Source organism: Haliaeetus leucocephalus, unplaced genomic scaffold, assembly GCF_000737465.1.
Source record: "Haliaeetus leucocephalus isolate CR32 unplaced genomic scaffold, Haliaeetus_leucocephalus-4.0 Scaffold173, whole genome shotgun sequence".
In the NCBI taxonomy this organism is placed as follows: Eukaryota; Metazoa; Chordata; class Aves; order Accipitriformes; family Accipitridae; genus Haliaeetus; species Haliaeetus leucocephalus.
Genome location: NW_010972609.1, coordinates 12,991,824 through 13,004,970, shown reverse-complemented (window position 1 = coordinate 13,004,970; position 13,147 = coordinate 12,991,824). Strand labels below are relative to the sequence as shown.

At 36.3% G+C, this 13,147-nt stretch overlaps 1 protein-coding gene across 1 annotated transcript in view; it reads right to left on the bottom strand.

Annotated features, from left to right (window-relative positions):
• Nucleotides 1-12,565, bottom strand: part of LOC104829598 (chromosome unknown open reading frame, human C11orf58) — a 39,556-nt gene extending 26,991 nt beyond the window's left edge. The window contains exon 1 of the mRNA XM_010563928.1: nt 12,443-12,565. Within this exon, the coding sequence (XP_010562230.1) occupies nt 12,443-12,565 (123 nt within the window). The remainder of the gene's footprint in view (nt 1-12,442) is intronic.
• Between the last annotated feature and the right edge of the window lie 582 nt (nt 12,566-13,147).

The window sequence follows — 13,147 nt, the reverse complement described above, 5'->3', positions numbered from 1 at the left end:
ACCTTTTATATGTCTTTCCACAGGAGAGCTAAGATTTTGAGTGAGTTGAATGTGACTTCAGTCTGTTAAAAAAAAAAAAAAAAAGCAGCCTTAGTTTCTAGTGTCCTGGCATGTTGATTATCTACTTTACAGTTTTTATAAGGCAATTTATACTTGCGGCACTGATATACATTTGCAAACCTTAAATTCACTGTGGTTTTTTTTTTTATGAATTTCTTTTTTTTGGCATCAAAGCATCTAATCAGGAAAGGACATATTTCTTAGGGCATTACAGGAGGTGAGTGACAAGCCAGCAGATTTTAAAAGATCACTGATTACCCATGAATTCTCCTAGTGACCAACATGTAATAAAGAGGACATCTGATATCATAAACTCATTACAAAAGGAGACCAGTGATCTCCCCCGACTAGTAGCAATCTTTTAAATTTTGGTAAGAAATGTGTTATTGTTTTGGAATACTATATGTGATCTAGTAAATTAGGGTGGTTACTTCTTAATTGTATTATTGTAATGTTTTCTGTATGCATATCATAATTTATTGTGATGGTGCGACTGTGAGGAAGCAGGCTGGATTGAGCAGTCCTGTGGTACACAGTGTGGGGTAATTGCAAAACACTGTCTGAATCATCTGCTCTGAAGACAGCAGTTCTAGGCTTCACTCAAAGGTACACGGTTGTATACCAACACATACTGATTAAAAAGACTATCAGTTAAAATCTGGGCACTCCACTCTGTGATGACTGACTTAGACAAGAGCTGTAGTTTCTAGGTTAAAATACTGTAGATAGGAAAGACATTCCGTGGTCCTTATGTTCTTATTCATATGTTTTACTATCTTTCTGCTGTTAAGATGAAACTGTGCTTGGTTTTTTTGTTTCGCGGTTGTGTGTGTGGGGGGGGTGTTTATCTTTGTTTGTGGTTTTTTTAAAATAAAAATAAAAAGGCTGTCTTGTCTCTGTGACGAATTCCCTAAGGAAATATGTTCAGGTGTTGAATCTAATTAAGTCTAGCCACTAAATGCGGTTGAATCCTTGAGCTGTGCTCCTACAGGCAGTTTGAGTTCAACTGGCTTGATCTGCTTGACTAATGAGAACTCAGTTTTGAGGACTGCTACCAAATCTGTATAAACAAAGCAGACTAGAAAGACATGGGGTTTACAGGTGTTTTTACCGTTGTATCATCAAAGCCCATGTTTCCTTTTCGCAGCCTCAGAGATGCCATCCTGTTCTTCCCCTTGCCACATATCTTTCCCTGCCCAGGATGCTTTCTCCTTGCCCAAGAAGACAGAAAGTGTATTATAGCAATGCTGCTAACAACAACAAAAAAAATCAATATACATCCAAATTGGATTAACTCAATTAAACTTTGCTTTTATTATCGCAACCAGGGCAGGCCAGTAATCAAAGCTTCGGAAATCTTAACTCCTTACCTTCCCTCTCCTCAATACCTGTAGGTAGAGCTAGGGGACAGTTACACATGAAACTTTTATTTCTGAGAAACTTTTATTTCTGGAAAACTGTCATCCAGTAATTCTACAGAGCTGAAAATGGACTGATTGCATGTGAATTAATTCTGCTTGCTTTTCTCTTCTTTGAATACCTTTGACAGCGGTTTTCCAGCATTTTCTCCTTGAAGTATCCTTTACACTCTTTCCTTGCTGCTCTCCACTGCTACCCTACAGAAGCAGGCATTTTTATCCCATCATGTGTTCAAATGTTTGTGTTAACCTTTAACATACCTTGACCATTCTACCTAACTTTTGGAAACCTTTTTATGTCCTTATATAATTTATACCAATTTCCTAAGTTATCAGCAGAGGACCGTAGAACATTTGTAATTTGGTACAGGAAGATACTACAGCAGTGGGAGCACGAACGTATCTGTAAATACTGGTTTATCCTAGTTAGATTCAAAGACCTGTCTGCTAGTTGATGTGTATTTGTGGGAACAGAGGTTTCACAGTCCTCATGTCACTTTTGTCTTAGAGTCCTTCATTCTGGGCCTTCTTAGCAAGTCAGGTGCCAATATAAAACTTTCTAATCTATTCTTAGATGTTTTCCCCTAAATCAGTGACAGTTTTTATCTTCCTTCCAACTAGTACAGGCTGCAGATGGGAAATCTAAACCTACTAACTTGTATCTGTTTATTTATTTATGTACTTTGCATACATAAACTAATCAAATACCTCAGTGGTCTGAGTCAGTCCCCATGTAGCTCGCTTACCGGTCTAATCAAAGTTACTTGCAAATAGCCTATTCTCTTTCAAGAATTGACATGCCAATCCTTTATAGCTTCCCTTCAGCTTTTGTCTGCAATTTCCAAAGTTTTAAGAAAATCTATCTTTTACAGAGATAGTTTTTTCTTAATATTGTTACTGTAGTCAACATACTAGGCTTTGTTTCTCTTGTTTACAGTGTGACTGTAATATTAGAAATCTTTTTGTTGTTGATTTTATTTCTCCCTGAATAAAGATTTTTCTCCTTTCTTTTAAATTCGGTTTTCCAACGCTTCATCATGTCTACATAGTTGCCCTTACAAACTTAAGCTAGGGCAAATCTGATTGTTTTAAAAACTTATAAATCCTCAAGTAACAAAAGATTTGGTTTTTTGTGGATGTGGGATGGCAGAATTTAGATATTTGCACAGAGAAAAGAATTCCAGTCTTCTGCACTATTAATTTTCCAAATGCTAGCTCCTAGTTTTCTCAGTTTCCATCTTTTCCAATCCTTCTCAAGCTGTCTCTACCTTATCTTCTCATCTCCATGATGATTGCATTGCAAAAATTAATATGTAGAATAATGTGTTTTAGAATGATGATGATGTGGAGTCCTGTAAACTATGAGTAATGCTTTCTGAAGCCACTGCTGATGTCTTCCTGTCAGCCCAAAACTACACAATGAAGGCTTAGAAAGTAGAAATTTACTCAAAAGTGGGGTCTGTATAGTTCCGGTAGTCCAGTCAGGAATTATGTGTCCTTGCCTGTTAAATTCTACAGAAACTCTGCCAGATAGCTTTAAGACCATGGGGATTTTTTTCTTGCTTCTTGTCTCATTCAGTGTGTAAGAGTCCTGGTTTTGTTTCTTTGACATCTTGGTAATTTCAACTCTGTATATGTACTCATTCTATCATAGTGTTTTGAAAGCAAGTGCAGAGGTTTTAGAGGAAGCTTCTAAGTGGTCAGGGTGGCTCCAGCTCTGGATCCATCACAGCTGGAGTTGGTCTAAGTTTGGGCTGTCTTGTCCTCTCCTCTGTTGTCTCTGGCTCTGTGTTTCTACCTTCTGCGCTGTGCTGGCACTAGCGCTTGTCTGATCATTCTGTGAATTGCTCCTTGGAGCAGATCTGGCTGAAAAAATTTTTTGTTTGTTTGGTTGATTGGTTTTGTTTTGTTTTTTACTTTTGTGGGGTTAGCTTCCAGACAAATTACTTCCCTGAGTTGGCTCCTGCACACTTATGTGGGTGTTAGTGCTGATGCAAAGAAAAGAATAGAAATGCTTAGTTGGTAGAGAAAGGATGGGAGGCAAGGCTCTGTCAACCTGAATGTTTGTTGAATTAAGGTGCCATAGAATCCCACTTGCAGGCTGCAGTTCCACTCTTTCTTTAAGCTGGCATGATCTCCGTACCAGCACCCATTCACTCATCACTGTCCCTTCTTCTGCCAGTACTAGTTTTTGTGTAGCTGTGCTATTCCAAATCACAACAGACCCCCTCTCCCTGCCTCCCCAACTCCAGAGCAGTTTCTTCAACTGACTGAATATGTAGCCACTTAATGTTACTGCTGGCAGTGAGGGTGGAGCAACAAAAATAAATTCTGTGATGCCAGCCATTAAGCCATGTAAAGTAACCATGGAATTACAGCTTGTGAAGTATACATATTACATTTTACAAATTAAACCAATCCCTTTAGCCTTGATATGACTTTTAAGAGGACTGTTCTCGAATGGCAGATTGTTTCCCCCCAACTCCTCCTCCAACATACAACTCCCAATTTCTTTTTGCGGACACCTGTAAGTCTATGTCAATATAAAGCCCAGATCTGGCATCTTTCATATTCCAGAAGTTTATGATGTATTTTTCTACATATATACATGTACTACCATTTGTACTTACATAGAAAATTAAGAAAACAATAGGGTTATGAAAAATAGGGCTTTAACAGATTTTCATTGAAAAATAATTTTATATATTTCCCTGAAGTATGCAGCTAAACTCATAGGGGAGGAATAGGCAGATCCGCATATGGTGTAAATGATCACAGTTCCTTTAGCATTTTACACAGATGATGGTCTACCCCAAGATTCCTGTTCTGATGTAACACAAAGCAGGAGAATGAAAAAAGGTAAATAAATGGTAAGACTAGACAAGGGTTGCAATAGTCGTGCAAGATAGAATTCATCTCACTTGCTTTAGTCACTAAAAGATAGCTATCTAGCCTTAATTAATTGTCTCTAGGTCCTTTTTAAATCCAGAGAAAGGGACAGACTCCTCCAGTGGCCAGTTTGTCTCTTATACTTCAGTTATTCATGGGCAAAACAGGGCAATATTGAAACATGCTATGGAGGTACCTCTCTGTATGTATGTATTTGATTATAAAGGAATTCTACACAATTAGCTTAGACTAGACAGCTACTTTTAATTTCCTGAACTTATATGAGATATAATTGTGCCTCAATGTTAGTTTATCACATGCACAAATTTTTATCCCCTTTAAGTGTGGAAAACCTTTATATGACTGGCAGCTTTTTTGTATTAACATACTTCAATTACTTCATCAACTTATCAGTTACTCTTTACACAGACAGAACTATATCCATTTTAAAGACGTTCTGAATTTGTAAGAAGTGTAGTGATCTGACCCAGAAAGAAATTTTAAGCAAACATCTGAGAAAGCACATAATTTTTGTGTTTTTCATTAAAAAATCTAAAATAAAATAATGCTGGAAACTTAATTATGTTTTGGTAATATCTTGCTTATTGAACATGGAGCTGTTTATTTTGTCCAGTGAGTATGTTCATGAAACCTGAGCAAATTTTTGAAGTAAAATTCACAAGTAGCATAAAGCTCTAGCTGGCTAATAATAGGACACTCTCTACGTAAGTGCATTAAAAAAAAAAAAAAGTATCCAGATCTTAAGGAATAGTATCTCTGCATCTAAAGGGCAAGAGTCTGAATCTGAATGTAAGTATAAAAGCTGGAAAAGATTGAACATATGTTATTTTCCACCAGCACAATATTAAATGCAATTATTTTCTTTCTGCTAAAATCTTGAATATATCTTGCAACACAACCTCAAAGAGTCCCCTGCTGCTGTTGATTATAGTGAATCCCACTTCCTGCCACCCAGTAAGTCTTTGCAATTTTCTCTTTTTCGCCACCCTGTGGAGATAAATAATGTATATTAATGTGAAAATATCAACAGTAAAATCACTTAATATTCTCCACAAAATAAAGCTTCTCTCCAAATCAAAGGATTTGTATCTTTCATTAATTTTTTGAGCAGAAAAAATCAAGTTGCTCATGTAAGGGCTTTGAAAAGTTTGAATTTCAGTCTTAGAAAACAAGTGTGCCAAATACTGTATAGGAGAGCATTGGGTTTTTTAGAATTGAAAGAGGATTCGGTATGGTGTACTACATTTAAAGCACAGATTTTAGTCTTTTCCTATCTCGGTCTTTCATTAAATAGGCCTTAACAAATCCTTGTTTCACCTCCTTTGACCCAGAACCTTAGAAAGAATGTCAGAGTATTTTGTGTTGATTTTTAGGAATTGCTACCTGTGCTGAACACAATGATTATGGAGGATATTTTATAAAAGTTCCTCATGTGTGGCTACAATAGATGCGTGCATTCAAATCTACGACATTGCCAATTCCACACTCAACTCTCCCCACTTTGGTACATTAAAAACTATAACATGACAAATTTTCTTTGCATCTCTGAGTTCTAGAAAGGACAGGAAAAACACAGGCAGAAGCTATGACCCCTTGAATACTGCTTTACAATCTAGGTTTAGGTTTCAGTCCTTAAGTGGAAAATTACCATACTAAAGAAATTATTACTTGCTGATCATAAGAGTTGGGGATTTGGGGTGTGTGTGACCATATTGATTCTAAAGTGCTCTCCTTTTGCTCAATGTATTTTTCTTTTTAATTCCAACTTCCACAAGCATGGGTTCCTTTGCTGAACATTTCCTAAGTTAATTTTTTAAAAAAAACCTATAATGTTCACCTTGGTCATGTCTTTCTATTGCATAAATTAGAAAGCTAATTGAAAGCTATGTTCAAAACAGAAAAGAAGAAAAATTAAAAAAAAAAGAAAACCCCACAGATTAGAAACCTTAGTCACAGACATTTTAGATGTTAGTCTGAGAAATCTAACCTTTCCATGTTACTAACATGCCATCAAATTAAAATAACGGCAAAATACTGAGACAGAGGCAATTTGTGTCCCCTCCTCTGTGGTTGTGGCAGGCCAGCGTTCAAGGACCCAGCCAGGAGTATAATTTCTATGTGAAGAAGGGGAGGGAGAAGGGAGGATACCTTTTGTGTCTCTGGGCTGAGGAGCGTGGTACTAGAAAAAATAGGCAGTTGTGAACTGCATTGTATTAGTTTGTTTGGTACTTGGCATTAGTGCACTACCAGTGCAGACTTATTACAGACTGAGGGAGAAGTTGTTTCCTTCTTTTGTCCCTATCTGCTCTACCAATAACAGCTGCTGGGAAGGTATTTTCCCCATGGTGTTTTTTGAAAGGTATACAAAATATTTTCAATTATGCTTTGCTGTTAGCTTTCTGTGTAAATAATTTGTGTTATGGTAAAAATCCATCCAAATTAGGAAAAGTGTTTGCTACTTTCAGCCCCAATTCTATAAACATTTATACGTGTGTTTAGTCTTAACCATGCGAGCAGTATCCATTTGGGTGAAGTTGAGTATGGCTGTAGCTGCAAGTTGGAAACTTGACCTACTTTGCATATCATTATATACGTAGCATAATTTTAGTCCAAGAGAGTAGCCTGTAGTTGGGAAGTCAGAGTTGTGGAAGTGTCCATCAAAGAAATGAAATCTGGCCAACTAATATGAATTAAATATTTTTTGTACTTTAGTGTAATATATTCATTCACAACTGAATAAGTAGTAGGAATAGCATAAGCATTAACAGAAAGTAGAATTTATTCAGTGTCTGGGGCAAAAGCCAAAACCAGCTTGGATGGTGGCAACACACAGGTGATTTATGAGTATCTTTTATGATTAGAACTGAAGTTTTTGGAATTATTTTGCACACCTCAAAGAGGTTTTTGTTTGTTTTGAAAATGTAGATATGATAAGATAGCAAAATTTTTTATGTCAAGTTGGCTATGCATCCTCTTACTTGTACCAGAACATTATAATAGCAATATTTTTAAATCCTTCTATTGAATGTGATGTAGGACTTTAAGAATGTGAAGCCCGAACCTCATTACTAACTTGTATGAGTATTTTTACACATTATCTATTCCATTAACTTAGTTCCTGATACTGCAGAAGTTTATATGCCTAGAATTATACAGAGTGAATAATTCTATTAGAGTAAATTGGACTACTACAAATGTGTGAAGTGAAATGTGCATATGAGTCTTTGCAGGGCTGGGACTTTTAATGGTAATCTTGTTATGCATAAATATAATTGATATGTGAGGAGTCTTTTATGAATTAAGTCTCCCAACAGTCTCTCTCCACGTAGAGAAATAGAATAAGAAGATGAAAAGTCCGAAAAGGGTAGGCCTCAGCTTTTCAGAGACATATGCCTACATTTGCATGCATCCAATATAAGCAGATACGGATCTGTCTAAATTGAGCTCGAGGCATGCATTCTTTGAATTTTTTTCTACTCAAGTGACTTGGTGTAAGTGACTTGTTCAAAAACACTCTGTAGGTTTGTAGCACAGCCAGGAATAGAAGCCACATCTCCTGACTCACAGTTATAGACCAGACTTCTTAAATTTGTGTGAAAATTTAATTTGCCATGTTTCTATATGAGAGGGAATTCATTAATATTGTTGCTACCTTCCAGTGTTTCATAATTTTCTTGATATGATCCCATTCAATAAAGGTGCAGAACCGAATGTGGGCTTACCCTGTGTAGATGCAGAGCATCTGGTTTATACAAATGGTTTCCCACCAAAAAGGAAAACTTGGAACTGTAGATTTTTAATGCACAGATCTTGTGCTGTTGCAATGTTAAGAAGTCCTTGTTGTTATGAATGTGCATTATGAGTATATTGTACACAGTCCTGGTATGCAAATGTGTAGCATTCAGAGAAGTGAAATAATTCTGTGTTATTATTATCTTTGTAAATTGCATCTTAAGAGTTTGTTGAGGACTTTATGACGGCAGTTTTCTATAGTCACAGCCATACAGCACAAAGTGTTTCTTTCATTATTAACAATAACTGAGCCAATGAAAATGCTTTTAAATATACACCAGACAAGCAGTTATCCAGCTCTTCCTTCTTACCATCCACAAACCATCTTTTAGCATCTTATAAACGAGCATGTAAAATAGCTTTGTAAACATCTGCTTTTCATTGTTAATTGTCAGGGAAAACTAGAGATTTAAATGCTTCTTTTGTAGCATTCCTTAATCCTATCAGAAAGGATAGCTCTAGATGCTTCTCCTTTCTCACTGCAGATAGCCTCTCTAGGCTGTGTTTCTTCTTTTTTTTTCTTTCCTTTTTTTGGTTTTTTTTTTAATATTGATAGTTTTTTATTTACTTACAAACAGCTTGTTTCATGCCCCAGTTTGAAAGGTCTTACATATTCTAGTCTCTGTGGCAACTCAGTAAATTTAAACAAAATATACTATATAATTATTGATTACTGTGTAAAATGTGTTGAAAATCTACATTTTTTTTCTCATTAGGATCTGCTCAGTATTTTCTTTCATGTATAAACTATCGGATTAGGTATTGTAGCATATATATGTAGTAAGAAAACAAGAGTATATGTTCATACTGTCCTATGACAGCAAAAATAAAGAAATACATTTTATACTGCTACAATACAATTACTATTTTTTAAAAAACACTGCCTTTATTTTGGTTAGCTTTTCTGTTCTAATAATCAAGTCATTAATGTCAGTTGAGTGTGTCTGGCAATGATTTACTTAAGGTAGCATTCATAACACACAGTAGCTGCATTATACAGAAAAAATAAATCTATTCATCTTACATTTCCTACCTTTAAAGCTTTTTTTTATCTTGTATTATGGTCGTGGATTTGTAACATTTGACTTTTTGCTTCTTGCACACACAAAAGGAACATTCATGATTTAAAACTATTTCATGTTTTTTATTTCTTGAACAGGAATAAATCTTTTTTTACATATTTTTCCAAAGCTGCTTCATTGGAAAAAGATACTTCTTTTCAGTTAGAGTTTGAATGTTTCCATAGCTTTTGTCTTTTAATTTTGGTGGTTTTGAAGTCAAAGTCTGCTTAACCAGTTTCTCTAGCTTGGTTATAGTTTTAAAATAATTTAGAATTCTCCCTGTTTTGTTAATTAAATAATAATTGAAGAGTACTGTTGCCTATTCATATTTTTATTCCTGCTTTTCAATATTTACTTCTAGAACTTCTTAAAAGAATTGTTACACAGACCTCAGCATCACTGCATGTAAAATTAATTGAAATGACATATTGTTGCAGTTTCTATGACAACCATATCATGATGCTGATGCTCTCAAAAATTTATAAACTACAGTTTCAACTATGCTAATACCACTGAGTAGAGTTAACATTTATTTACTTAATATTCTTATTAGAACTAAGATTTCAATACTTCATTTAAAAAAAAATCAGTAAAAGGTGTATATCAGTGTTTTTCATTTGTTTGAGGTTGTTTTTTTTGTAAAAGAGTTCTAATTTTTATAAGAACATATTTAAAATCTAACTCTGCTATGTAATGTTACTGAAGAGCTTATTCACTCAAAGAAAAATTATATCATCAGTCACAAACTTTTAAAGATGACATTTGAAAATAACTCTTACAGTGTAATCCACTGCAGTTGATTTACAAATAGTCTTGTTTTGCTAGTGGAATATTTAAAGCCAATCTATTCCTATTTCTATTGTCCTAGATGCTAAACCTCAAATACTTGTGACATGAAAGTACTGATTCACTGGCATGACTTACGTAAATAAAGTCACAAGCATAAGTGTCTGCATGACCAGGCACAGAATTATAAACCACCTAAAAATATCTACTTATATTATTGCCTTATTTTATTGTAAATGTTAAAAAGCTTTGCCTGGTAACTTTTTTTTTTTTCATATTAAATACATACCTTAGTATAATCACATTATTCCATCAATCTGCAGGCTTTTAGAAGCAAGTTAGCTGATTTTAACAGTTTGACAGGGAACTCTATTACTCAGGCAACACTCACATTGGAATCAATGAATGTTTTACTTGAGTAAAAAATTTAGGACCAATGTAAGATGCCTTATTCAAGTTACTTCACAATTATATAGATCGCAGTGACTTAAAAAATAGTGAGTTTTGCTCTCAAAACATGGTTATTTAATTCGGTCTAACTTGCACTTACTGAAAAAGTATGGTTTATATTCAAAACCTGTGATTCTTGTGTATAAGACTTATTGATCATTGATTCAAATAGGAAATAAAACACCTTGATCTTTCAGTCATTTGTCTTAGGAAGATTCCAAAGCAGTCAGATCACATTTACTTTACTTCAGTCTTAAATTTGATATTATGTTGGAAAAACATTTCATATAATTGAATGTTCAAATATGTTGAGATCATGTCGCATTTTAGTTTTTAACAGTCTCAATACTTTCAGCAGTTTCTACCTGATGTTCCCAGTTTAGTAAGCTATATTTAAACATGTTTTGAAGGATTTATACAGTGATTTGCTTCTTAGTCAACTTTGTTGTAAGAAGTTACTATTGGGTATTTTGGTTAGAAAATGTATAGTGTTCTAAGAGGTGATCAAAGGGAGGAGACAGCCATACTAGCTGTTCAATATGCCATGATATTTATAAGCTCCAGGCAAAATGGGACAGTCTGGAACAACTTTGTATCCCCAAATTTCTTTGTAGACTTTTTCACCTTTTGTCTTGATATTTTCTAAACAGCTTATCCTTTCCATCATCATCATTTTGATCCTCTTAATAAGAAGCACGCACTTTACATGCACAGGACTTGAGCTTCTGGGTGAAATAATTGACAATGACATTAGCCTACAAGATTAGGCCATATTATCACAAATCCACAAGAACATCTTAAAACCAATGCAATTTATAAGTGCACGATGGTAGTAATATAAAATACAAAATCATTGGCCTGTCTCGAGGATTCCTTTTGTTTCTGTTCATGTGGCATATATATGTGGCTTAGTGGCAATGCATTTATTTGCAATGTGGGCCAATCCTCAGGTCGAAGACAGCTTTGTATATTTATTCTAGCCTTCAGGGTTTTTTTTGGTTTTTTTACATAATACCTTGTTCGTAGCACAACAGTTAGGTCAGGAACTTTAAAAATTGTGGGTTTGTTGCTGGGATTTTTTTGGGGGGGGGGTATGAAACAAAAATAAACTGATGGAATAAATACAGTGTTATAATATAAAGTCTATACATACTCTGTTGAATTCCAGCATGTGCTGTCAGAATGGGACATTGCCAGTGAAAAAAGAAAAGCACTGTGGTGTGCTGATAAACCCTTACAATAGTTCATAGAGGTTTGCAGTCATTCTGTTTAGCAAAGGTTTTTCTGTGGTTGACATTCTAGAGAAAAATATTCAGCAACCTTCATGTTTATATCACTGACCTGCAATTTACTCTGGGCTGTAATATAAAATAGGACTACTGCAGGCTGTAAGGGGGTCTTCTAGCATGTGTCCCCTCCCAGCTCCTCAAATGTGCGTGCGGGTATAGATATGCCAGTATATCTTCCCGTCCTTCCTCATTCACAAGACAAGCGCAGCTATTCCCAGCTAAAGCTGGGAATATCAGTATAATACACAAGGCCACACAGGTGTATGCTCAAGGAAGAGATGCCTTAGTATGACTGTGACGATTGCTGTAAGCGTCTCTTGCATGGCTTTGGGTTGCTTCTGAAAAAATACATTTAAAATCATTGTTAATCTTGAAGTGCTTTTTTATATGTTAACGGTGTTTTATGGTCATCCTATTACACAGAGATGGGAGTAGAAAAATGATTAAGATGACAAGTAGGCAAATCCAGCTGTTAGGTGAAATACTCAGAATAGGAGGAGCAGATGCGTTTCAGTGGAAATGTTTGCACAGTCACGCTACTGTTTTTCTTTTTTTACTCTATACCTGCAAAGTATCAGGCATCCAATCTTAATGTGATTTCTAATCACAGCTGAAAGTAATTGCCATTTTTTGGAGCTTGTTATTAGTGTTCTCATGATTCATTTGCAGAGCTTACTCTGCCAGTGCAACTTGTAGCCAAGAGTTTGGCGGCTTCAACTTTGCCGGTGCAGTTAGTGCTTTTCTGGGTGCCAGGATGCCCTGACGTGGTGAATGCTTTCTGGTGGCTGGCGGAGAGCATCAATCCCACCAGCTGCTAAAAATCCCAGGAGAGGACCCCTTCCTGATTTAAGGCTTTTCGTGGGAGTGGGGCTAAGACCTGCAGTGTATTGTGGTGCGTCGTGCCCCGAGGTAACAGGCTCTGTCTCCTAAAGCTGATCCATTCCTATAGCTTTCTTGCATGTGGAGCGTGCCTAAGAAACTCACTGTGCTGAGTCTTGCCCACAACTTTTAGTAGTGTCACCCCAGGTACTGTTCGTGGGTCATAACAGCCTCGTCTTCCCCCCCCCCCCCCTTCTTTTTCCTTTAAAAAAATAAATCGAGTGTAGATTATAAACTCTAAACCCAGCCCCTGACTTGAAAGCCCCTAGAAGACTTGAGGAGGAAAATGCTCCAGGAAAGCCCGGGCAGTGCAACTGGCCTGGTTTTGGCCGGGGAAGGTGGGCAGAGGAGGCAGAAGCACTCCCTGGCACACGCTCCAGGAGGAAGCTGCCTTCGAGCGGGGAGGTCGGAGGCGTTTTGCGGAGAGCGGTGGCGGCGGGAGGAGAGGGGCCGGGGTGCTCTTTCCTCGCCCCACCGAGTCCCTCCGTGGGAAGGAGTCGGG